This window comes from Gorilla gorilla, chromosome 10, assembly GCF_029281585.2.
Source record: "Gorilla gorilla gorilla isolate KB3781 chromosome 10, NHGRI_mGorGor1-v2.1_pri, whole genome shotgun sequence".
Classification (NCBI taxonomy): domain Eukaryota; kingdom Metazoa; phylum Chordata; class Mammalia; order Primates; family Hominidae; genus Gorilla; species Gorilla gorilla.
Genome location: NC_073234.2, coordinates 138,820,463 through 138,846,598, shown reverse-complemented (window position 1 = coordinate 138,846,598; position 26,136 = coordinate 138,820,463). Strand labels below are relative to the sequence as shown.

Genomic DNA, 26,136 nt, shown 5'->3' with positions numbered 1-26,136 from the left:
ACAATTACATCAGCTAAAGTTTATGATGCTTACTATGTGCCATTGTTCTAAGGCTCAAAATGCATTAACTTTTAAGCTGGGCGTGGTGGCTCATGCCTGTAATCCCAGCATTTTGGGAGGCCGAGGCGGGTGGATCATTAAAGTCAGGAGTTTGAGACCAGCCTGGCCAACACGGTGAAACCCTGTCTCTACTGTGGCCGGGTGCAGTGGCTCACGCCTGTAATCCTAGCAGTTTGGGAGGCCAAGGCAGGCAGATCACTTGAGGTCAGGAGTTCGAAACCAGCCTGGTCAACATGGTGAAAGACCGTCTCTACTAAAAATATAAAAAAATTAGCTGGGTGTGGTGGCTGGCACCTGTAATCCCAGCTACTTGGGAGGCTGAGGCAGAACTGCTTGAACCTGGGAGGTGGAGGTTGCAGTGAGCCCAGATCATGCCACTGCACTCCCACCTGGGCAACAGAGTGAAATTCCATCTCAAAAAAAAAAAAAAAAAAAAAAAAAAAAAAAAAAGGCCAGGTGTGGTGGTGCATGCCTGTAATCCCAGCTATTCAAGTAGCCGAGGTACGAGAATTGCTTGAACCGAGGAGGTGGAGGTTGGAGGCTGCAGTGAGCTGAGATTGCCCCACTGAACTCCAGCCTAGGTAACAGAGTGAGACTGTCTCAAAAAAAAAAAAAAAAAAAAAAAGCATTAACTTTTAATCTTCACATACCCTATGGTCCCCAGTATACAGATGAGGAAACGAAAGAGCTCAGAGTTCTGGGAAACACGCTCAAAATCACGTCAGTAAGCTTTTCTGGTTCCCCAGGAGGATGCTTACCAAAGCTTAGACATGCTGGTGTGACACAGTCAAATTGTAAAAACAGAAAGACACACAGGTGGCCTTGCCTGGCAATAAATATTTTAATTTGTTTCATTTTTATGATGACAAATAATTTTCAAGTTTATTTCCTTGTTTAAATACAAAGCTAAACCACAAACAGGTATAATCAAGACATTGTGTCTCACATTTACACTCCCATCGGATCCTCTTCCAATTTGCTGACCACTGACCAGGCTAGCAGGGGGGTGGGGAGGGAAGACTTTCTTAGGTAGCACCGTCGTGAGGCCCGAGGTGGGGTTAGGGGGGAATCAAAGACGAGGACAAGTTCTCATACCTGTCTCCATTCACATTTACCTGGGACCAGGGTGGGCAGGAGACACCAGGTCATGGCTCCTGAGCCCCAGCCCCCTGGACTGAAGGGACAGTGTGTGAGAATCAGTTCTGTGAAGGGCGGGAGGAAGCAGCCACCTATTCCTCCTGCCTTCACAGTTAAGGTGAAAACCTTAGCCCTATCCTTGATTCCTGGGGGCTGCCGGGCCCTGCGTGCTCCCCTGCACACCTGGCTGCCTTTCTGAGGCTGGCAGCAGTGGCCGGGGTCAGGGGTCCTGGGCTCCTAGGCTCACACCTCAGCTCACAGTTGCGTCCTTGCAGGAGGACACTGGGTGTCTGACAAACACAAGGCCTCGACAGCAGGTATGGAACTTTCAACCCCAGCAGGATGAGGGGGAATGGGGGTGGATGTCAGGTAAGTAATTTCTGGTCCCACTACAAAACTTTATTTTTGATTAGAGTACCATTCTCAATCTCTTCTACAAAAAGCAAAAAAAAGCAAAAAAAAAAAAAAAAAAAGCAGCCACTTCACTCACTTCAAGACCTATATACATGTAAGTTGTTTTCTGTGGTTTTTTTTTTTTAATTTATTTTTAATTTTTTTTAATTTTTATTATTATTTTTTAAAATAAATTCAGTGTTCACATTTCTATAAAGAATTAACCCAGTTTCAGGAAACCCTGCCCCAGCAAGGCAGGTAAGCAACACTCTCCCTGCCCACATCTAGTTTGATTTCGCGCCCTGATGCTTCAAGGTGCCCAGAAAAGTGGCAGCTTGTGGAAGAGGAAATCTATGCCTGGCCCGTGCTTGGGGCCCAGGGCTCAGTAAGCTTTCGAGAAAGCAGAGGGGAAGACTAGCTTACTGCAAAAATCTTTTTAAAAAATATTCATACACTTCAGTGAGCGCCTGTTGAGACATTAGGAGAACAAGAGCTTGGAAACATCCCGTCCAGGCCATTGGGAGGCAGCGTCTTCCTCACACCCCGTCCCTGGATGTCGGGGGTGCAGGGGGAAGGTCCCGGCTCTTCCACTGGAGAAAGGAGACTCACCTGGCTTCCTAGTTCATGTTTGACTATTTCCTCTAAAACCTGTGCTGAGTCTTTGACTGCATGCACGGGAAGCACAAACGTTCGGCTTGTATGCAAAAAAAGTACAAAAACAACTAGAATATAAAAGTTTTGGTAATATAAGGCCATCTGTTCAAGTCCACCTTGGAAACCTGTAACAGATATTTAAATACTACAGTGAAAAGGCATCTTAATATACTTTTTAAAAACATCTGAAGTAATCCACTAAGATTAAGTGTGTAAAAAAAAAAATTCAATTCCCTTTGAGGGCACTTTGTCCTTTGAAGAAGGGAAAGTGGGGCGGGGAGGGCACAGGGCCCACCGGTTAATGCTTCAGCCACGGGTGGGCTTCAATGGAAGCCTTGCTGCGGTCCCCATAGTCATACAGGAGCTCCTCCCCAGCCGCGATGTCTCGGGAGGCGATGAGGATGAGGTGAGGTACGCCGTCAATGTCGTGCAGTTTGGTTTGGCAGTTCCCACATTTGCTGTGATTGATCAGTCTTCCTAGGCGATTTGTCTCTCTAGTTGCATCCACGCTGGAGGGAAGGAGGGCCAGAGAGGATTAAATGGATAAAGAGGCTTTTCAACCTGGAGAGAGTCACACTTGTGCTCAGCTCTGGTGGGATACTGATTTAAAGCCATGTGTTTTGGAAAGATTCAATTCATAAAGCTATTTTCTTTTTCCTTTTTAGAGGGGGTCTCGCTCCGTCACCCAGGCTGGAGTGCAGTGGCACGATCACGGCTCACTGCAGCCTCCACCTCCCGGGCTCAAGTCATCCTCCTACCTCAGCCTCCCGAGTAGCTTTGACCACAGGTACATGCCACCACATCAGGCTAATTTTTAATTGTTTCTGTAGAGACAAGGTCTCCCTATATTGCTCAGGCTGGTCTCCAACTCCTGGGCTCCAGTGATCCTCTGGCCTTGGCCTCCTGAGTTTTTGAGATTACAAGCATGAGCCACCAGGCCTGGCTCAATTTGCAAAGCATTTTTTTTTTAATTTTTTTTTTGAGAAGGAGTCTCGTCGCTCTGTCGCCCAGGCTGGAGTGCAGTGGCACGATCTCAGCTCACTGCAACCTCTGCCTCCCAGGGTAAGGCAATTCTGCCTCAGCCTCCTGAGTCGCTGGGATTAGAAGCGTGTGCCACCATGCCAGGCTAATTTTTTTGTATTTTTAGTAGAGACGGGGTTTTGCCATGTTGGTCTGGAGCTCCTGACCTTCAAGATCCATCCACCTCGGCCACCCAAAGTGCTGGGATCACAGGCATGAGCTACCACGCTCGGCCCACAAAGCTATTTTTGAGAGCCTGCACAGGCCCTGGGTGGGGGGATGGGGTAGGACCCAAAGGGCTCTTTATGGAGGCACAGGAGGAAATGGTAGAGTTTCACAAAATAAATGGATTAAAAAAATCAACCCCGCCGGGCACGGTGGCTCATGCCTGTAATCCCAGCACTTTCGGAGGCTGAGGCGGGTGGATTACCTGAGGTCAGGATTTCAAAACCAGCCTGGCCACCATGGTGAAACCCTGTCTGTGCTAAAAATACAAAATTAGCTGGGCGTGGTGGCGCATGCCTGTAATCCCAGTTACTTGGGAGGCTGAGGCAGGAGAATTGCTTCAACTTCGGAAGTGGAAGTTGCAGTGAGCCAAGATCGTGCCACTGCACTCCTGCCTGGACAACAAGAGTGAAACTCCATCTCAAAAAAATAAAATAAAATAAAAAATAAAAAATTCAACTCCACTGGTCCTAGCCAGGCAAGATCAATTAGTGATTTCCAGAGCTGCTCTGGCCAAATGCCCTGAAGGAGAGCCAGGTGAGCTGCTTAACAGGTTTTCATGTGACTAGCCCACTTCTCCCCTTGGATGAGATAACATCCAGGACAGCTCCAATTCCAAAGATTAAAAATGGGAAGCTGGGGCCAGACACAGTGGCTCATGCCTGTAATCCCAGCACTTTGGGAGGCCAAGGTGGGCAGGTCACAAGGTTAGGAGATCGAGACCATCCTGGCTAACACAGTGAAACTCCATCTCTACTAAAAATACAAAAAATTAGCCGGGCATGGTGGCATGTGCGTGTAGTCCCAGCTACTCAGGAGGCTGAGGCAGGAGAATCGCTTGAACCTGGGAGGTGGAGGTTGCAGTAAGCCAAGATTGCGTCACTGCACTCCAGCCTGGGCGACAGAACGAGACTCCATCTCAAAAGAAAAAAAAAAAAAAAAAGGGAAGCTGGGGCCAGGCGCAGTGACTCACACCTGTAATCCCAGAACTTTGGGAGGCTGAGGCAGGCAGACCATATGAGGTCAGACCAGCCTGGCCAACATAATGAAACCCTGTCTCTACTAAAAAAATATATAAGAATTAGCTGGGCGTGGTGACGCACACCTGTAATCCCAGTTACGTTGGAGACTGAGGCAGAATATCTTGAACCCGGGAGGTGGAGGTTGCAGTGAGCCAAGATTGTGCCACTGCACTCCAGCTTGGGCGACAGATCGAGACTCAAAAAAAAAAAAAAAAAAAAAAGGGAAGCAGGCGATAATTGCATCACAGCTTTGAAAAAAGGCAACAACAGCCCGAGTGCAGTGGCTCACACCTGTAATCCCAGCACTTTGGAAGGCCAAGGCGGGTGGATCGTCTGAGGTCAGGAGTTCAAGACCAGCTTGGCCAATGTGGCAAAACTCCACCTCTACTAAAAATACAGAAAAAAAAATTAGCTGGGCTACTCTGGAGGCTGAGGGAGGAGAATTCTTTGAGCCTGAGAGGAGGTTGCAGTGAGCCGAGATCACACCACTGCACTCCAGCCTGGGCAACAGAGCAAGACTCCATCTCAAAAAATAAAAAAAAAAAAAGTCAACAACAACAAAACCAGAAGACTGGCCACCAAACAGAATCAGGAGTTCCTGGCCCTTTGGCCTCTCCTCACTGCCTAGAGGACAGAAAAGCCACTCTAAGCAACAGTGGACTCACCAGTAGGTTTTGCTCAGATACTGAAAATAGTACATGTAGCAGCCCGTGGAAGGGTCCTGTGCATACAGAGCCTCCCGTTTCTTGGCGTCGGTGATCTCGATGAGGTCCCCGTGGTATTCCACCACAAAGTCACCCCGGGAGAACTGCTTGGTGGCAATCACACCCCTGCCTTTGCCATCGATGAGGTCAATCTGTCAGAAGGTGATAAGAGAGGGTGTTGGTTCATAATAGCAATGGATGCCACTGTGCACAGCAGGTCTCCGGGGAGCTGGGGGCTTACCCCAGTCTTTAACAGCTGTACTGAGCTATGTCATAAAATTCACTCACTTTACATGTACAGGTTGATGGGTTTTATGAAGTGTATACAGCTGTGCAACCATCACTACAGGCCAGCTCTAGAACGTTCCCTCACTCCACAAACGTGGTTCCTTGGTGCTCATCTGCAAAGCAGTTACATCAGAGCTCGTGAGAGATCTGCTAGGTGGAGATTGCCCCATTTTGTAGATGAGGAAACTGAGGCTTAAAGAGGCACAACCACGTGTCTGAGGCCACACAGCTAGGCAGTGACACAGCTCAAATCCACACACCTGGTTTCTCTGTCTAGGGGCTGTGCGCTATGCCTTCCTAGGCGAACAGCACGCCCAGTGTTCTGGGTCTCTACCTCATTCCACAATTTCTCTCCTGTGTCTCCTCACTCTGTTCTACATGGAGTTGAATGGGGTTGCTGGAGGGGCCCAGGACTTAAGCTGGAATCCCCCTAGGTGGTGGGTGGAAGTGGAAGCTTTCTGAACCCTGAGCCCTAGTCTAGGCCCATCTGAACCCCACTGTAGAGAGTACTTCTCCTCTCGCCCAAACTGAGTGTGCTTGAAATACAGTAAGAGAAAAGCACATTTCTTGGGCATTGTCATTATCTAGGAAAACAGTTTAAAAATATATTAGTTTCTCCTTTTAAAAGTTTCCCTGGGCATCAGCTACATATTGTATAATCCGATTTATATGAAGTGCCCAGAAGAGCAACTCCACTGAGACAGAAAGCAGCTGAGTGGCTGCCAGGGGCTGGGCAGGGGAGAGGTGGGGATGGTGGGCAGTGATAAGTAATGGGTAAGGGTTTCCATTTGGGAGGATGAAAAAATTCTGAAATTAGACAGGGATGATGGTTGCATTGCATTGTGAATGTACAAAAAGCCACTGAATTGTTTAACCACAATTTCTAAGAAAAGCTTCCCCTGGATAACATTTATATACAAAGCCCATTTATGTTTCCTTCATAAGACATTTCCTTAACAACTTTTGGTATTTGGCTCTTTGACAACCTAATAGAGTCTGCCTGGTCACCATGGCCATTAGAAGGTTAAAGCCACATGGTGGCCACTCTCAGCCACGGGACCAGGGAAGGTGAGCTCTTCCAGCTTTAGCTATGATGCAGCAAGCACAGCAGCCCCTTACCTTCATTCCTTCTTCCTTCCCACTTTCAATCAATTCATCTATTCTTTTCCTTTCTTCAGACTGGGCAGAGAGAAAGAAAAACAGCATCAGTATCTTCTCCTAGGCCCATCGTGGGTAGCTTGATGGTCTTGAGCCCTGATTGCCCAGGCCATGCCCACCGGGCCACAATCGGCCTCATTTGGCATCACTGGGGATGATGGGTCCCCAGTGATGGCAAAGCCCCCAAGTATCCCTCCTTTTCTCATCACCCATCTGTTGTGGAAGATCTGTCACCTGGGGTTCAACTGGATCAGGAGGGAAACAGTGGCGACCCAAGAACAGAATGGGGCTCGTAGATATGTTCTGTTGCCCATGCAGCATGTTAAAAAACGTCCAACTTGCCCACATCTGAAAATCAGGCCTCTGACTTCACAGAAAATCAGGTACAGTGGGCCAGGCGCGGTGGACACACCTGTAATCGCAACACTTTGGGAGGCCAAGGCGGGCGGATCGTAAGGTCACGAGTTCGAGACCAGCCTGGCAAATAGGTAAAACCCTGTCTCTATTAAAGATACAAAAATTAGCCAGGTGTGGTAGGAGCCTGTAGTCCCAGCTACTCGGGGGGCTGAGGCAGGAGAATCACTTGAACCTGGGAGGTGGAGGTTGCAGTGAGCCAAGATTGTGCTACTTCACTCCAGCCTGGGCGACACAGCAAGACTCCGTCTTAAAAAAGAAAAAAAAAAAAGAAAAAAGAAAATCGGGTACAGCAGATCAGAGGCTGTGCCCTTTGGATGGGACACACGCAGTCCACATGGCTCTGGTCTGATGGCTCATACTTCTGTTTAGGATCGCTGAGATTCACCTGTATGGAGGCCACCACCATGGATGAGAAGAGGGCCTCCAATCCTGAGGGTCAATACAGCCCTGAACAGAGAACTGGGAGGGGGCACCCCCGGATCCACCTCTCCTCTAAGGCCACCCCTCCTGCACCTACCTCCATCCCTAACCCTGGGTTCTACTGCTCTGCCATTGCACAGATACTACGGAGCAAAAGGGAACCAAATGAAGACAGATCGGAAGCTCCAAACCAGTGTGGCTCACCCCAAACCAGCATGTCTTGACAGCATAGACTTTCACCAAACCAGATGACACGTGTCAGGAGCCTGACACCAACTGCCGAGCTCAGCCCTTTCCCCCTACACAGAGGCCCAAACCAGCTTGCAGCTTTTCCAGGCACTCAATCCACACCTGCAATGTGCCAGGCGCTGCAGTCTGTGCTGGGAACAATGGTGAATGAGTAACCTCAAGGACAGTCCCAAATCCTGCCACCTCCTCTCCATCTCCATTCCCACTGTGGCCCTGCAGCCCAGCCACGGCCCCCGGCCCCCTCGCTAGTCACCAGGCTTTCACTCTGACCCCAGGGAACACTCAGTTCTCCACAAGGTAGCCAGAGGGGTCTTTTAAAATGTAAATGAGGCCAGGGGCGGTGGCTCTCTCCTGTAATCCCAACACTTCAGGAAAACCAGGAGGAAGGATCGCTTAAGGACAGGAGTTAGAGACCAGCCTAAGCAACAGATCCAGACCCTGTCCCTACAAAAAATAAATAAGCTAGGTGTGGTGGCGTACACCTTTGGTCCCAGCTACTCTAGAGGCTGAGGAAGGAGGAGGATTGCTGGAGCCCAGGAGGTTGAGGCTGCAGTGAGCCATGACTGAGACACTGCACTCCAGCCTGGGCAACAGAGTGAGACCCTGTCTTAAAAAAAACAGAAAACATGATCAGGCATGGCGGCTCACGTCTGTTATCCCAGCACTTTGGGAGGCTGAGGTGGGTGGATCACTTGAGGTTAGGAGTTTGAGACCAGCCTGGCCAACATGGCGAAACCCCGTCTCTACTAAAAACACAAAAATTAGCTGGGCATGGTGGTACACACCTGTAATCCCGGCTACTCAGGAGGCCGAGGCAGGAGAATCGCTTGAACCCAGGAGGTGGAGTTTGCAGTAGGCCAAGATCGCACCACTGCACTCCAGCCTGGGAGACAGAGCAAGACTCCATCTCAAAAAGAAACAAAAAACAAAAAAAACCTTCCCATAAACTTATTTAATAGTAATACACCTAACAAAACCTCACATATCAATATTAACCTTAAACATAAATGGACTAAATGTTCCACTTAAAAGATATGAAAGATAAGGGTCAAGAAGGTTAAAAAAAAAGAAAGATATACGCCTGTAATCCCAGCACTTTGGGAGGCCAAGGCGGGCGGATCACGAGGTCAGGAGATTGAGACCATCCTGGCTAACACGGTGAAACCCCATCTCTACTAAAAATACAAAAAATTAGCCGGGCGTGGTGGTGGGCACCTGTAGTCCCAGCTACTCGGAAGGCTGAGGCAGGAGAATGGTGTGAGCCTGGGAGGCGGAGCTTGCAGTGAGCCGAGATCACGCCACTGCACTCCGGCCTTGGCGACAGAGCAAGACTCCATCTCAAAAAAAAAAAAGAAAAAGAAAAAGAAAGATACATATTGGTGGAATAGATTTAAAAAAAAAAAAAAAAAAAAAACTTGGTCAGGTGCAGTGGCTCATGCCTGTAATCCCAGCAATTTGGGAGGCCGAGGCAGGTGGATCACCTGAGGTCAGGAGTTCGAGACCAGCCTGGCCAACATGACGAAACCCTGTCTCTACTAAAAATACAAAAATCAACCGGGCATAGTGGTGCACACTTGTAATCCAAGCTACTTGGGAGTCTGAGGCCAGGAGGCAGAGGTTAGTAAGCCATAATCATGCCACTGTACTCCAGCCTGGGCAAAAGAGTGAGACCTTGTCTCAAAACAAAAAATGAAAAACAAAAAAAAACTTCAACCAACAGTAATATACCAATGTCGGTTGTTACTTAGCTGTGACAAATTCACCACAGTAACTTAAGTGAGAGAAGATGGGTAAGGAGTCTGGGGAACTCTCTGTATTATCTTTGCAACTTTTCTATAAAATTAAAATTATTGGCCAGGCGCAGTGGCTCACATCTGTAATCCTAGCACTTTGGGAGGCCGAGGTGGGTGGATCACAAGGTCAGGAGTTTGAGGCCAGCCTGACCAACATCGTGAAACCCTGTCTCTACTAAAAACACAAAACTCAGCTGGGCGTGGTGGGAAGCGCCTATAATCCCAGCTACTTGGGAGGCTGAGGCAGGAGAATTGCTTGAACCTGGGAGGTAGAGGTTGCAGTGAGCCGAGATCGCACCATTGCACTCCAGCGCGGGCTACAGGGTGAGACTCTGTCTCAAAAAAAAAAAATTGCAAAATAAAAACATTTTAAAAACTTTTTGGCTGGGCGCAGTGGCTCACGCCTGTAATCCCAGCACTTTGGGAGGCCGAGGCGGGCGGATCACAAGGTCAGGAGATCAAGACCATCCTGGCTAACACGGTGAAACCCCGTCTCTACTAAAAACACCAAAAATTAGCCAGGCGTGGTGGCGGGCACCTGTAGTCCCAGCTACTTGGGAGGCCTTTTTAATTATTTTTTAAGATGAGGTCTCACGGCCGGGCTCAGTGGCTCACGCCTGTAATCCCAACACTTTGGGAGGCCGAGGCAAGTGGATCATGAGGTCAGGCGTTTGAGACCAGCCGGGCCAACGCAGTGAAACCCTGTCTCTACTGAAAATACAAAATTAGCTGGGCGTGGTGGTGGGCGCCTGTAATCCCAGGTACTCAGGAGACTGAGGCAGGAGAATCACTTGAACCCGGGAGGTGGAGGCTGCAGTGAGCCAAGATCGCGCCATTGCACTCCAGGCCAGGTGACAGTGTGAGACTCTGTCTCAAAAAAAACAAAACAACAAAAAACCCACAAAAGATGGGGTCTCACAATGTTGCCCAGGTTGGTACTGAACTTCTGCTCTCAAGTAATCCTCCCACCTCAGCCTCCTAAGTAGCTGGTGTCTTTTTTGTTGTTAATTACTCCCCATTCGAAAACAAGCCCTATGGGCTGGTCTGGTTTACTGTGGAATCTCCTGGTCTAGAACAGTGCACACAGCAGGCCCTCAAAGCAACACCACCACCATCACACACACAACCACCTTGCTGTGTGACCCATTCATTGCAAGTGTGCAGAGAGTGCTGAGAAGTACGGGGGCCCGTGTAAACGGGAGTGATCATGGGAAGACCGGGGTAGTGGAATGGGGGTTTTTCTGCTGGGACCAAACACGGCAGGTAGGAGATGCGCAGAGGGAAGCTGGGACCCGGCCAGATGCCCCGGCACAAAGCCAGGGAGGCTGAGTCTCCCAAAGGCCTGGAATTTGGGGCCTGCAAACAACCAGCCCTGGGTTTTCTAAAGGGACTTCTGGCAGGAACCCACAGATGGGCCTAGAAGGAGATGGAGTGGGAGGGATACAAGGTTGGAACTAGGGCAGTTGAGGAGCGCCTGTGACCAGGAAGGAGGGGACCTTCCCAAGCGGAATCAACAGGCTGCTTGCACATCTGGCCCTGGGTTCGAGCTGGGCATGAGGAAGCCCAGCCATTGCCAAGAGGCATGGTCCCTGCCCCGCTGCTGGCTGCCACCCCACCCACAGCCAGGCTGGCCGGCCAAGGGGCCCCTGCAGTGAAGCACTTGGTGGATAGGGCATCTCTCCAAGGCCCACCTTGTGTCCAAACCCAGCAGCCCTGATCCCACCCTGTTGCCCAGGACCCACGCCCTGGCGCTAGGCCCGCCCTGGCTGCTGTCTTCAGCCTCAGTGGAGGTATATAAGAGGCTCTGAATTGCAGTTTCACCCCAGATCATCTGGCCAACAACAGGCTGTATTATGCCCCACCCTCCTGGATCCACAGCCTGGGCCCAACATGGCAGTCAGGTCAGGACTGACCCCACCCTTCCGATGAGCCCCAGCTGTCCCGTTCTTGGGCTTTATCTGTGCAGTCAGAAAATATTCCACCCTGACCAGCTCTAGCCACGTCATCCCGGCCAGCTATGGCCTCCCTGCCCTGGCCAACAACAGCTTGCATGGCTGCACTCAGCAGAGCCAACACAAACAGTGGGGGGCACAGCACAGCTCCTGGTCCAGGAACAGGGCGAGCTTTCTTGTGTTTGCAGACTGTGCTTTAGGGAAGCAAGTGTGTTCTTCCCTTCTGCTCATCTGCTGCAAGATTTAGCAGACCTGCATCCTGTCCCATCGCAGCCTTCACTCTGCCCAGCACAAACTCTTGCTTCTTATTAACAAGGCCAACTCGGCTCCCCCTACCCTAAAGTCCACAGCAGCCCTTGGTGGACGCTCAGCAGAGGCCCTGTGTGTGGGCACACCGCAGCTCCAACCCTGGCTGGGAGGTGTCTGGGATTCTGTGGCCTGGCACCACCTCACCGTCTGCAGTGCTGTCTTTTTTTTTTTTTTTTTTTTTTTGTGAGACGGAGTCTTGCTCAGCCACCCAAGATGGAGTGCGGTGGCACGATCTCAGCTCACTGCAACCACCGTCTCCTGGGTTCAAGTGATTCTCCCAACTCAGCCTCCCGAGTAGCTGGGATTACAGGCACCTGCCATCATACCTGGCTAATTTTTGTATTTTAGTAGAGACAAGGTTTCACCATGTTGGCCAGGCTGGTCTCAAACTCCTGACCTCAGATGATCCACTCACCTGGGCCTCCCAAAGTGCTAGGATTACAGGTGTGAGCCACTGCACCTGGCCCAGTGCTGTCTTTAAGAGTGACCTAGCAGGCCGGGCACGGTGGTCTGTAATCCCAGCACTTTGGGAGGCTGAGGTGGGTGTATCACCCGAGGTCGAGAGTTCGAGACCAGCCTGACCAACATGGACAAATCCAATCTCCACTAAAAAAAAAAATACAAAATTAGCTGGGCGTGGTGGCGAATGCCTGTAGTCCCACCTACTCAGGAGGCTGAGACAAGAGAATCACTTGAACCCAAGAGATGGAGGTTGCGGTGAGTTAAGATCACGCCATTGCACTCCAGCCTGGGCAACAAGAGCAAAACTCCACCTCAAAAAAAAAAAAAAAAGTGACCTAGCACAGCCTCCCACTGCCGACAAATGTTTTAAACAGCTCATTCTTGGCTGAAAGACATTGCCTTTTTCAGGCAATAAAACCAAAGCTGCTCTCTGTGGGGAAGAAAATGGACCTTTTTTAAAAATTTTTTTAAATGAAGCTTCATCAATTAAAAGAAAAAGAGAAAGAATACTAGACCACTGTGTATCTGCGCATTTAACATCAAGAACGCTGAAGGAGTCCGCATGAGGGCTGAAATGCTGAAACTGCCAAAGCCGGGGTCCCCACCTCTCTGTGTAGGATGCAATCCTGAGCACCTCTCCCAACCCAGTGGTCACTGTGGGGGTGAGGGAGAGCAGAGGGGCAGCCCCAGGTGTCCCTGAGGGGGAAGAGCAGAGGGACCTGCCATGCCCTGGGTTTCCTTCACAGAAAGGCAATAACCACACCTCACTGCAGCAAATATTGACTGCCTGCCGCATAGCTCAACCCTCTGCAAACATGGCAGCGGAGGCCCGCATAGGCCAGCTGGCCTTCCAGCCAGTGCTGCTCACTGGTCTGCAGGCTCCTAGCATGGTAGCAGTGTGGGAAAGAGCAGACGGGAGTGACAACACTGAGGAAGCAGGGGTGGCGATAGTAACAGTTAGCTGGCACTTACTGAGTGCCAAGCATGGTTCTAAGGGTTCCTCTTGCATGACCACATTTATTGAATGCTCACCACAGCTCTAGCAGGTACTACATTATTGTACCATTTTACAGACTGGAGAGCCAAGGCATGGACAGGGTAAGTGACTGGCCCGAGGCTACGCAACCAGCAAGTGGCTCCAAGCCACTGCTGTTTAACACCCTGGGCCACAACATGGAAACTTCCAGAAAACAGACAAGAAAAGCCTCTGAAAGAACAGGCAGCCTTTCCCACAGTCCCAGGCTCCCAATGGCTCTGCCAACAAGTCCTGGAAAATCCACCTTCAGAGTCGCGCCTGGCTTTCCCTGCCACATGCTACAAGTCACAAGGTTCCTTCACACAAGTGTCTTAACCAAGCCCTGCAGTGACCCCAGCAGAAAGGCAGGACAAGCTTTGTGAGGATCCCCGATAGATCCAGGAGAAAACCAAGTCCAGAGGGGCCAAGAGACTTGCCCCAAGATGACGAAAACAAGGCTGAGGACACACACACATATTCACACGCCACGCACTGCCTGGTGGGCCACCCTGCCCCTCCACAAACTGGAATTTAAAGCACGTGACTACCTGCAGCTCGGCTTTGCTCTTCCTGGAGCTCCTTCGGACAGGGTAGAAATCCGTAAGTTTGCGATTCTGTTGCGTTTTTCCTTGAGCTCTGGGTAAGAGGGGAAGAGGAGAAAATAAATATCAGGACTGAAAACCTGGAGGCACACAGCTCCTTGGAGATGATGTCACTTAAACACCTTTGTCCACTGGAGCCTGCGGGTCACTCAGTCACCTGCCCATGAGGGCCTCAGAGGAGTTTCAAAGACGGGCTGCTGGCTGGGCGCAGTGCCTCATGCCTGTAATGCCAACACTCTGGGAGGCTGAGGAGGGAGGATCACTTGAGCCCAGGAGTTCAAGACCAACCCAGGCAACACAGCAAAACCCCATCTCTAAAAAAAGGAAAGAAATTAGCCGGGCATGGTGGTGCACACCTATGGTCCCAACTACTCGGGAGGCTGAAGTAGGAGGATCACTTGGTCCTGAGAGGTTGAGGCTGCAGTGAGCTACTGCACTCCAGCCTGGATAACAGAATAAGACCCTGTCTCAAAAAACACAACAGTCGGGCATGGTGGTTCACGTCTGTAATCCCAGGACTTTGGGAGGCTGAGGCAGGCAGATCACAAGGTCAGGAGTTTGAGACCAGCCTGACCAACATGGTGAAACCCTGTCTCTAATAAAAATACAAAAATAAGCGGGACATGGTGGCATGCACCTGTAATCCCAGTTACTCAGGAGGCTGAGGCAAGAGAATCGCTTGAACCCAGGAGGTGGTGTTTGCAGTGAGCTGAGATCGCACTATTGCACTCCAGCCTGGGCAACAAGAGACTCTGTCTCAAAAAAAAAAAAAAAAAAAACACAAAACACCAATCACCAAAAAAGACAAACAAAAAAATAAATTTAAAAAACAAAGGCTGCTTATGCTGGGGTGGGTGAGGAGGGGAGGAAAGAGAGGCTCTTGAACTCTGGACCCATGCCAGATCCAGAAACTGACAAACAGTGGCATCCCTGCTGATGACTTGGGGCATCTGAGTCTCTGACGTGAGAGAGGCTGAGAGGTGGCCACTGAACCCCCATAGGCACCTGAGCAGGCTTCCCTGGCGTCAGAGGAACCAAACTGCTCCATGTTAGGAAGAGGACTGAAGGGGGCACTTACTTTTTTCGGGGGGCCTGTTTGCCCTTGATGGGCTTTTTCAGGGCTTGCTTGGCGATGGCTGCATTGGTGGAATCACAAGATGAGGGTGGAGTTTTTGGAGGTTCTGCTGCTTCAGATTTTTGGTTTGGAAAAGGTACCAGGGGACCTCTCCTGGCGTCTTTGATCTTCTGTTCCTCGGACTTCATGGCGCTCCGTACTGCGTTCCCAGCATTTCTTTTCTCTGCAGGCGGAGGTGGGGGAAAGACAGGGGTTTATTCTGTACTCTGTCTCTCAATTTCCAGACGACCAGCTGCATTCTAAGACAAGCTTTGAGAAGACAGGATCCTGGGTTTGTCAGGCAGGAGTGCCCTTGGCCTGTTAAGCCCTGTGTCCGCTATGGGCTATGACAGGGGGAGTGCCTAGCTCCAGCTCGATTTTTTGACCAAGACACTGGGCAGAGGTTTTAGGCTTTTGCGTCTTGACGTGGGAGATAGAGAGCCTGTGAGGCAGAAGCACCAGAGACGGAGACGCTGGCAAGGGCGCTTGATCAATAGCTTTCAGGAATCAGGTTGCAGACTCAGATCAAAAGCTCCATTCCTGAAGGCTGGGACAGCATTAGGGGACAGGAGTAAGGTGACAAAGCAGAAACTCTTCCCCAAGAGCTGCCTGGCACCCTTCATTTCAGACTCTGAAGAAAAAGAAGGTCCCCTTCTAGTGGGGTTGAAGCCCCAGGTTCACAGCAGTTCTCAGCATGGTGCCCCAGCAGACTGGCCTGGGTATCGGGAGACACACTGCAATGATCTGTCACTTAAAACACTTGTGGAGTGCCAGTGTTGGAAAACTGCTTACCTTTTTAAAAAATGTTTTACTTTTAAATAACTAAGTAAATAGGCTGGACACGGTGGCTCCTGCCTGTAATCCCAGCACTTTGGGAGGCCGAGGTGGGTGGATCACCTGAGGTCGGGAGTTCAAGAGCAGCCTGGCCAACATGGTAAACCCCATCTCTACTAAAAATACAAAAATCAGCCAAGTGTACTGGCGGACACTTGTAATCCCAGCTAGTCGGGAGGCTGAGGCAGGAGAACTGCTTGAACCTGGGAGACGGAGGTTGCAGTGAGCTAAAATCATGCCATTGCACTCCAGCCTGGGCGAAAGAGTGAGACTCTGTCTCAAAAAAAAAACAGAAAAAAAATTAAGTAAATAGTACGCTGCTCACAGATATAAAATGGTGCAGCCACTTTAGAAACAGTTTGACATTTTCCCAAAAAGTTAAACACAGAGTTACCATATGACCCAGCAATTTCACTCCTAGGCATCTATTCCAGAGAATTAAAAACATATGTCCCCAAAAAAATCTATGCAGGAACGTAACAGCTTATTTGTAATAGCCAAAAACTGGAAACAACCCAAATGTCCATCAACAGATGAATAAACAAAATGTAGCCTATCCACAAAAGGGAGTATTATCCAGCCATAAAAAGGAATGAAGGGCTGGGCAGGGTGGCTCCCCTGAGGTCAGGAGTTCGAGACCAGCCTGGCCAAGATGGTAAAACCCCATCTCTACTAAAAATATAAAAACATTAGCCAAGCGTGGTGGTGTGCGCCTATAATCCCAGCTATTTGGGAGGCTGAGGTAGGAGAATAGCTTGAACCTGGGAGGCAGAGGTTGCAGTGAGCCAAGATTGCACCATTGCACTCCAGCCTGGGTGAGAGAGAGAGACTCCTTCTCAAAAATAAAAAACAGGAGTGAAGCACTGACACTTATTACACCGCGGATGAACCTTGAAAACATGATGCTCAGTGAAAGAAGCCAGACACAAAAGGCTACGTATTTTGTGATTCCATCCATATGAAATGTCCAGAACAGGCAAATCCACAGAAACAGAAAGTACTTTAATGGTTACCTTGGACTAGAGGGATGGGGAATCGAAGGTGACGCCTAATGGGTACCTTTCTGGGGTGATGGAAACATTCTGGAATTAGACCGTGGTAATGGTTGCACAACTCTGTGAATATACTAAAAACCACCGACTCATATGCTTTAAAATGAACGTTATGATATATTAACTATATCTAGATAAACAAAACAGAAAAATAAATAAATACATTAGGCCGGGCACAGTGACTCCACCTGTAATCCCAGCACTTTGGGAGGCCAAGGCGGGTGGGCCACCAGAGGTCAGGAGTTCAAGACCAGCCTGGCCAACATGGTGAAACCCCATCTCTACTGAAAATACAAAAAATTAGCCGAGCGTGATGGCGGGCACCTGTAATCTCAGCTACTTGGGAGGTTGAGGCAGGATAATTGCTTGAACCCGGGAGATGGAGGTTGCAGTGAGCCGAGATGCACCACTGCACTCCAGACTGTAAGACAGAGCGAGATTCTGTCTCAAAAAAAACAAACAAAAACCATTAAAACCATCCAGATCTTTCTTCCTCCTCTACACACCTTCCTGGGTGAAATCAGAGAGAATTAAAGCCAGGACATCAGGCCCAGGAGTGTGTGGTGCCCGTGAACATCATCTGTCACTCAGTCTGTATCACAGCAGAATCAAGGACCAGAGCCTGGACCTTGGGGTCTCCAAAGTCCAGCTGACCTAAATTCTTTTTATTTTTATATTAGAGATGGGGTTTCTGTCTGTTCCCCACGCTGGAGTGCAGTGGCATGATCATAGCTCACTGCAGCTTTAAACTCCTGGGTGCTAGGGATCCTCCCGCCTTAGCCTCCCAAGCAGCTGGGACTACAGATGCATGCCACCATGCCAGGCTAATTTTTTTTATTTTCATTTTTGTAGAGATGAGGCCTCACTATGTTGCCCAGGCTGGTCTCAAACTCCTGGGCTCAAGCAATCCTCCTGCCTTGGCCTACCAAAGTACTGGAATTACAAACCCGAGCCACCATGCCCGGACTCTGACCCAAAATTCTAATCATGGCCATTTAGTAAAACCATGAGCCAAATACACTAGCTTGTATACCAGGCCACCATTTGGTACAATGTATAGACTGCCCTATTTTAAAGGACTAGAGTCCGGGCAACTACCATTTATAGACAGCGCCTCTCCCCAACCCTGTGGGCAGGAATTCTAAGTGCCACAGGTCCAGGGATGAGCTGGCAGTCCAGGGGTGAAGAGCTGGCACATGGAGTCCACCACAAAGCCCTTTGGCATCCACGCTGCAACCACCCTTCAAAACAGTCCTGTGTGTGTGAGGTCAGACTCCTCTCTCCCCATTTACAGATGAGAAAACAGAGGCTCAGAAGAGAGCAGCAACCTATCTAAGCCTCCTTCTTTCAGGTGGCAAACTTAAGATTGGAACCCAAGTCATCTGAAGATCAAATAAAAGAATATTGCCCTGTGTACCAGGGGAGATCAAGCACAGGGTGGGCTCCTGTCCCCAGTTCAGGGCTTGCCCAGCCCTGGTTCTCAGATCCGGCCTAGAGTTCATGCCAAATCGTCATTTATGACACTTTCTGTTAGCGAACACAAGGCTTCCTTGTACGGAGCTGCTGGCAGCCAGAGGCTCTGCTTCTTTCAAACAAGTTTTAATTAGAAGAGAGCATGGTGAATTGGGGAAAGCTGACACTCCCCACTGCAGCTTTGAAAGGGAATATTTGGATTAGAGCAAGATGTCTAAGAGGTTTCAGTCTGTTTTGCAAGACCAGACCGTTTTCATTAACCCTGTATTTTCGGGTTTAACATTTTAACTCCAAATCTCATTGCATAGGATGCTGCTTCAGAAACTAACACCAAATGCTTGAGTGGCAAGAAACTCTAGAAATGGGGTCAAGGCAGCTAGGCGCGGTGGCTCATGCCTGTAATCCCAACATTTTGGGAGGCCAAGGCAGGTGGATCACCTGAGGTCAGGAGTTTGAGACCAGTCTGGCCAACACGGTGAAATGCCGTCTCTACCAAAAATACAAAAATTAGCTGGGCGTGGTGGCGGCCGCTTGTAATCCCAGTTACTCGGGAGGCTGCGGCAGGAGAATCGCTTGAGCCCAGGAGGCGGAGGTTGCAGTGAGCTGAGATCGTGCCATTGCACTTCAGCCTGAGGGACGAGAGCGGAAATCCGTCTCAAAAAAAGAAAAAGAAATGGGGTCAAGGCCAGCTCATAAAAGGGAAGGAAGTCAGTTCCCTACACGAACACATTAGTTAGGTCTGCAATCGCCTGGTCTGTACAACCTGAATTCATGACTTCTGCACTTTCAGCACTTGTGAGCCTCTCTAATTGTGGGTCAGGTATGTTATTTTTGCAACTAAGCAAGACAATCAAGCTTGAAGGATATGCTAACTCTTGTGAAAGCAGGGAGAACCTGTCAGACCTACAGGGCACACACCCTGGGACAAGCCATTCTTTCAGCAGCAAGACAGAACATGGCTCAAACCTCTCGAATCTGAGACTGAAAAGGTTGGATAAATATATATGTGCATTCTTGCAGAGGACAGAGGCTTCTGCAACCCGACCAGCTGGGATCAGAACGAGGCCATTTCAAAAGCTTACCTTCTCGTTTCCTGTAGATTCCGGCTAATGGTTTCCCCTGGCATTTGACTTCGTGATGTGTAACTGAGTTCTCTTCCTGAAGGGGGAAACGCATTCCAGAGCATTTGTTCGGGCTCATGTAGGAATAGATCTTTGACTGCCCGGTAAATACGTTCTCCTAAAAAGACAAAAGCATATTCTGAAAGAGGCTTGAAGAAGAAGATCCTAGAGCATTCACGAGGAGGAGGAATACAAAAGATGAAAATCAGACAACACCGTTTTTCAAAAACTGGGCTACCAGGGGATGCCAGCCCCCGTTGTCTCAGGAGAGCACTGGCAGGTTTAGAATCCCAGGTCCCGTGAAACGTTTCCTGAACGCGCTGGTCTCTAAATCACTAAGGGGACAGCTGGCCAGCAGGAGAGTCGGCTGCAACCCAAGGTCTATATAGGAAGGAGACAGCCTACCCGCAACAGGGAGGTCAAAAGGACCTGGGCATGTGAAGAGCTAGGCTATCTTTAGGAGTTCACTCCCCTGGCAGGAGCCTCAGGGACTCAGCACAGAAACACGCCCCGGGGAACCTGATTAACCACTTGGTGCTGAGGGCGGCTGGAGGGCCTGTCAGCACAGCCAGAGCCCCATGAGTGCCGCAGCCTGACCCCTCTCAAATCACTGCAGCCCCGCAGCCTCCCAGGGCTGCGACAGGAGGACTTCTCTCAGGGTGACTGGGGAAGCTGGGAAGAGCAGGGGCCACAGCCAGCGCATTCGGGGCGGCCACTTTGTCGCAAGCCGCACCTGGGCGTCAGTAAGAGAGTGGACGGGGCGGTGGGGCAGTTCAGGTCACTGCGGGCGTCTCTGGGCGTGGGGCCCCTCCTCTGAGTAAGTACAGACGGAGGAGGGCGTCCCCAGAAGCAACGCCGGGCCCTCGCCGCCTCGGGGACCATTCAACACCGAGGCGGTGAGACCCGTGACCTCTCCGAGGGGCCCGCGCAGGCCCCGCACAGCCTGGGACCGCGACCACTTCCGGGGAAGTAGGGTCTTGGGCTGCGGAGACGCCATGAAGGCGCAGTCAAACTTTTCCGAGGTCAAACACCGCCAGGCTCATGGCGGAGCCGTGTGGGCGCCACTCCCAGCCAGGCGGCAGCAAAGGAAGCGGCCCGGCCGGGCGCCCCGGGCGGGTACCCGGGGTCGCCCATGTGCTCGCGGCCCCGGCCCGGCGGGCGCGCCGCAGGGGTGCGGGGAGGGTGCCTGCTTACCCCGTCGGTGCGGGGCCTCCCCGGGCCCCTCCGCTCCACCATCTCCGGGCCCGGGGCCGTCGCTGCCACCGCCGCCGCCGCCGCCGCCGCCTCCACCGCGCGGGGCTTGGACATCTTCCTGCCTGGAGAGGGGGACCCGGGGGAAGCGGGGGAGGGGGCGCTCAGGGCGCGGCGGGGCGGGGAGCGGAGCCGCCCGGGCCGGGCGCCGCGACGGCGCCTCCCGCCGCAGCCATATTTCGAGGCCCTGGCTCTGGTGAGCCGCCCGCGCAGCCGGGAGGGCCGGGCCGGAGCCCGCGTCGCCCTCCCGCCGCCCGGCCCGGCCAGGCCCCGCGCGCCGCCCGCCCCCCGCGCGGCCGGGCCCGACACACCCACCTGCAGCCCGGCCAGGCCCATGGCGGCGCGCCCCGCGCCCTCGCCGCCGCCGCCGCGGCCCGGCCACCACCGCTGCCGCTGCCGCTGCTGCTGCTGCTGCCGCCGCCACCAGCGCCGCCGCGGCGCCCCGGGGAAGGGCCGGCGGCGCCCCACGGCGCCCCCTTCCCCCATGGCCGGCGAGGCAGGGCCCGGCACCCGCGCACCGCGGCAGCCCCGGGCCGCCCGGGGCGAGGCACGCAGGGAGGGAGGCGCAGGCGGCGCGTCCTCCGCAGCCCGCCCGCCCGCTCGCAGCCGCCCACCGTCCGGCGCCCGGCCCGGGGAGGGGGCTGGTAGGGGCGGCGCCGCCAGGCCGCTCCGGAGGGCGGGCGGGCGGGCGCGGCGAATCCCGGCTCGGGCGCGCCCCCTCTCGCGCGGCCTCAGCCACTCGCGGAGGAAGGGGTGGGAAACACCGTCATGACAGCCCAGGCTCCCGCCCGCCCTCCCGCCAGCCCGCCCGGCTCCTTTTTCCGCTGGCTCTGCGGATATTTTGGGAACCCGGTCTGTGCCAGGCGAAATCAGCAGCGGTGAACGCGCCAGGCCAAGCCCTCGGGTGTGCCCGGCGCTGTGCCCACCGAGAGTTTCACAGGCATTGAATCCTCCCCGCACGCCCACGGGGCTAGGTCCTGTCGGCATCCCAGCTTACAATGGTGACACTGTGACTCAAGGGATGTGCAGGGGTTTGTCCCGGGCCACAGAACTAGGAAGTGATGGGGCCAGGTGTCAAACCCAGAAGGGCTGTACCTGACCGGTAGGAAGCCCTGGGGAGACAGAGCCAGGGGTTATAATGATCGGTTTCCTGGGCGAGTCTCTTGCCGTTATCTCATTGAAACCTCACAGCAGCCCTGCAAAGGTAGACACCATTATTATCTCTTTTCAACAGATGGAGAAAGTGAGGAGCTTGGCCAAGTTCTCAGAACTAGATGGGTTTTCAGCCCCAGCCAACTGACCCCAGGGCCTTGCCCTCCCAGCCACTACCCTTCCTGGTTACAGATGAGGAAATGGAGTTTGGGAGGAGCAAATGGTATTGCAGAAGGGTTTAACACGTCACCTTGTTCTCCTATCCCGCCGTGAGAAAATGCCCCCAAAGACAGACGAGGTTCCCGTCACTCTGGTGGCTGTTTCAGCATAGCTCACTGCCCTGCACCACTACTCTGTGGCCATTAAGGCTTGAGGGCCCACAGCCAGATTCACGTATTTGTGCAAAGTCATAGATGCAAACAAGATACTTCAAGGCATCCAGCTCCTGCAGCCTGGCCCATGGCCTGGGATTCAGGGGCTGGACTTATTTCCCTGCATCTGCCCAGAGATGTTTTGTGACCATCGCCAAGTCACTTCCCCAGTCTGGGCCTCAGTGTCCTCATGGGTAAAAACCAAGAACCTTGAATTCCATAATCCACCAGAGCACCTTCCAACATCCACAGATAAGCAAATGGCTGTTTGTAGCCATCCTCCCACCTAGCCTCCCTCGCCTCCCATTGGAACGGATAAGACTGAGTAGGATTAGGTGGTGACAGGTCACTGCTCAGACAATCCCTCCCAAATCAGCTCATGCTTTAGCATCCTTCAAGGCCGGGTCTCCAGCCCAACCACTAACTCCAGTGGGCTAGGTACTCTGCCTATGCCCTCTGCAGAGCCTACTACAGTTGAATATCCAAAAGATTACCCAGAGGGTGAAAGAGGATTCGAAAGTGACACTCTGATAACCAGGTTGAGCCATTTGAAAGCATCTTCTATTTCTGCAAGGCAGAGAAGTTTTGCAGCTTAACTGCCATGAGAATCATGGTTTTGGAGCAGGAAGCACCCACATAGATAATCTTGTCCATTTCACATTCTAATATACCGAGCCACACCTCACGCCCCACTCATGGTCATAGCTTTCTCTGCATTTGAGCCCCCAATTGCAGGGGACACATTACAAGTCTAGCACCTATTCCTCTCAATTCTGCAGCTCCAGTATCTAGAAGACGTAAATACAGATCATTCAATTTAAGTTTCAAAACAGTCCTTTCTCCGCAAGTTTATACGTATATAACAAATACACCGGCTGGGCGTAGTGGCTCACACCTGTAATCCCAGCACCTTGGGAGGCAGAGGAGGGCAAATCACCTGAAATCAGGAGTTTGAGACCACCCTGGCCAACATGGCGAAACCCTGTCTCTACTAAAAATACAAAAATTAGCTTGGCGTGGTTGCGCATGCCTGTAATCCCAGCTACTTGGGAGGCTGAGGCAGGAGAGTCACTTGAACCCAGGGGGGCGGAGTTTGCAGTGAGCCAAGATTGTGCCACTGCACTCTATCCTGGGTGGCAGAGTGAGACTCTGTCTCCCAAAAAAAAAGGTCTATATTTTTGGAGACCTCCCACCAGGTGCTAAGGGTTAATGAACTGAAGATGGCAAAATGAGGAGGGCAACCAACCAAGAGACCATTCAACAATGGCAGTAGAAATAGTGAAAGGTAGGTGGACTGACCCCTGAGACTAATATATTGGGGTTGTAAATATTTGCATGCTTATAAAACTTCAAAATGAGTGAGGTGTTGCCTGGCATCTGACCAGTTTGTTTCTGTGACCCAGCAGGGCTCTCAAAGTGAATTGCAAGTTCAAAGCCCAATTTTCTAGAAGAAAAAGACTGTTCATTTGAAGTGCTGTAAATGATTTGGTATTTACAATTCTAAATATTGGCCAGGCATGGTGGCTTTTGCCTGTAATCCCAGCACTTTGGGAGGCCGAGGCGGGCAGATAACCTGAGGTCAGGAGTTCAAGACTAGCCTGGCCAACATGGCAAAACCCCGTCTCTACTAAAAATACAAAAATTAGCTGGGTGTGGTGACAGGTGCCTGTAATCTCAGCTACTTGGGAAGCTGAGGCACAAGAATCACTTGAACACAGGAGAGGGAGGGTGAAGCAGGCTGAAATCACTCCACTGTACTCCAGCCTGGGCGACAGAGAGAGACTCTGTCTCAAAAAAAAAATCTAAATCTAGATATCCAATTTAATAGCTTGCAAGGGCAGTAAAGCCTAAGAAACAGGTAACTACTAATTTGGGGGTCAAGTGAGACAGTGAGAATCAATAACTAATAATTACATAGGTGATTTGTAAGCTGGCCATGGGAGGAGCTGACAAACATTATCTTCGCTTTGGGTAAGTAAGGGAGGTTGGGTGGCACAAGCAAAGACCCAGCCAAGCTAGAGTCTGGACAGCAAGTTTGGACTTCAGGCTTCCTCTTCCAAAAAATGAGAATAACAATTTGTAAAGATCAATTGAGTTAATAAAGTGCCTGGCCCTCAGTGGTAATTATTATTATTTTGTTATTGTTCTTGTTTGTTTTTTTGAGATGGAGTCTTGCTCTGTTGCCCATGCTGGAGTGCGGTGACGTAATCTCGGCTCACTGCAAGCTCCACCTTCCAGGTTCAGGCAATTCTCCTTACCTCAGCCTCCCAAGTAGTGGGGATTACAGGCATGCGCTGCCATGCCCGGCTAATTTTGTATTTTTAGTAAAGACGGGATTTCTCCATGTTGGTTAGGCTGGTCTCGAACTCCCGACCTCAGGTGATCTGCCCGCCTTGGCCTCCCAAAGTGCTAGGATTACAGGTGTGAGCCACCGTGCCTGGCCATAATTATTATTTAGTCATATTTTAAGTATTTCAATGATAGATGGTTAGTTTTCTTCATAGATTAATTAATGCACTACTTTTAAAACAAGTAGTTTAAATGATTTTGCTGTGATGAGAAAAATGAACCCAGGAAGCATAGTTTTATTAAAATTTGTCAGATAAATTAGTCAGATAATGTTAAATATACTTTTAGATGCTTAACACTTTTCTAAGGACAAATATTAGTATTAATTTTCTCCAAGAGTTGGGTGATGAAGCTCTTTAACCTGAAGTTTACTATGCCTCATTTTTTCATCGGGCTCTGGGTAAGTCTTATCCCAAAAGAACCTCTAGGGATGCTAGGAGAATAGATGATGCAACTGACTTCAGGGCCTGAAAACAAAGGGACCCAATATATATTTGCTGAATGAATCATTATTTTATTCATTATTATTGCTATAGGGAGCATACTGCACTAAAGCAAATTCCTACTAACACTTGAAGCCTTGAAATTTTGAGAAAAATATAATACCAAAACTTTTTTTTTTTAATACTAATTCTAGTCAACTTTCACGCTCAAGTTTTTGGCCCTTTGGCGTGAAGGAGACGCAGTGGCTGGAAATGACCAAGCGGTTGGAGATCTCTTTGCCGCATACCCGGGAGGGACTGTCCTGACAGCCAACTAAGTATGCAGAGGACTTCAGACAGGGCATCGCCTCCCAGGACTGTACAAGCCCACCCAAGCCATCTACCGGGGGGCGAAGTCCTGACCAGATGCGGGGCGAACGACCGCGCCCGCGAGATGCCAGGAACCCGTTTCACCCCAAAGTGGGCCAGCGGGGCCCGGCCTTCGCTCCAGCGGCGCAGAGCTGACTCAGGACGTGGGGAGGGAGGAAAGGCGCCTGCTGCGGTGTCCACCCTGACGCACACCCCAATATGCAGGTTATCGATCTGCGCCTTCGCCTCGGGATCACCTCCTTTCCCAAAGAGAGAGGGCCCCAAAGTGGGCGAAGCCTCACTCCTGCCCCCGCCCCACTTCTATCAATAACACCTATTCCCTGGAGGTGCCCTGCGCTTTAGTTTCCAAAGAGCTCTGACATATGGATCTGCTGCCGTGGAGAGGCAGGCCCGCAGGTGTTCACTTCATAGAAGGGAAACAGAAGCACGGCAGTGGGAGGAGTTTCTGGGGGCATCTGGAGCCGCAGGGGGTGGCCGGCGGGTTCCGCAGCAGCACCCCCTCTCCCCCAACGCGGGTCCCCAAGCTTGCCCCGAGCCACCCGAGGAGGACGTCTCCCCGCAGCCGCTGCCTCCACCCCGGCAACCCCTCCAGCACGACCCCCGACCCAGCCGCTCCGGTGCCGTCCGCTTGGGCAAATACCTCTGGCCATGGCTCCACTCTGTCACCGCCTGGGATCTCCCGGGAAACCCAGCTTTCGAAAAAAGTTGCAACAACTCCAGCCAACTG

General features: G+C 51.3%; 1 protein-coding gene across 4 annotated transcripts; it reads right to left on the bottom strand.

The window, feature by feature from the left end:
• Positions 1 to 877: 877 nt before the first annotated feature.
• Positions 878 to 26,136, bottom strand: KMT5A (lysine methyltransferase 5A). Of its 4 annotated transcripts, none has more exons than XM_031001046.3 (8): positions 26,050 to 26,135; positions 20,669 to 20,790; positions 19,436 to 19,592; positions 14,959 to 15,178; positions 13,827 to 13,914; positions 6,623 to 6,682; positions 5,177 to 5,367; positions 878 to 2,753 (listed from the first exon to the last, which is right to left on the bottom strand). In XM_031001046.3, the coding sequence occupies exons 1-8, from the start codon at positions 26,057 to 26,059 to the stop codon at positions 2,543 to 2,545; spliced, it is 1,059 nt and encodes a 352-aa protein (XP_030856906.2). In that variant the 5' UTR covers positions 26,060 to 26,135; the 3' UTR covers positions 878 to 2,542. The 4 variants fall into 4 exon arrangements, with proteins under 4 accessions (XP_030856906.2, XP_055214292.1, XP_055214294.1 ...); XM_055358317.2 differs by lacking the exon at positions 26,050 to 26,135 and adding an exon at positions 21,041 to 21,156; XM_055358319.2 differs by lacking the exon at positions 20,669 to 20,790 and having other exon boundaries at positions 26,050 to 26,136.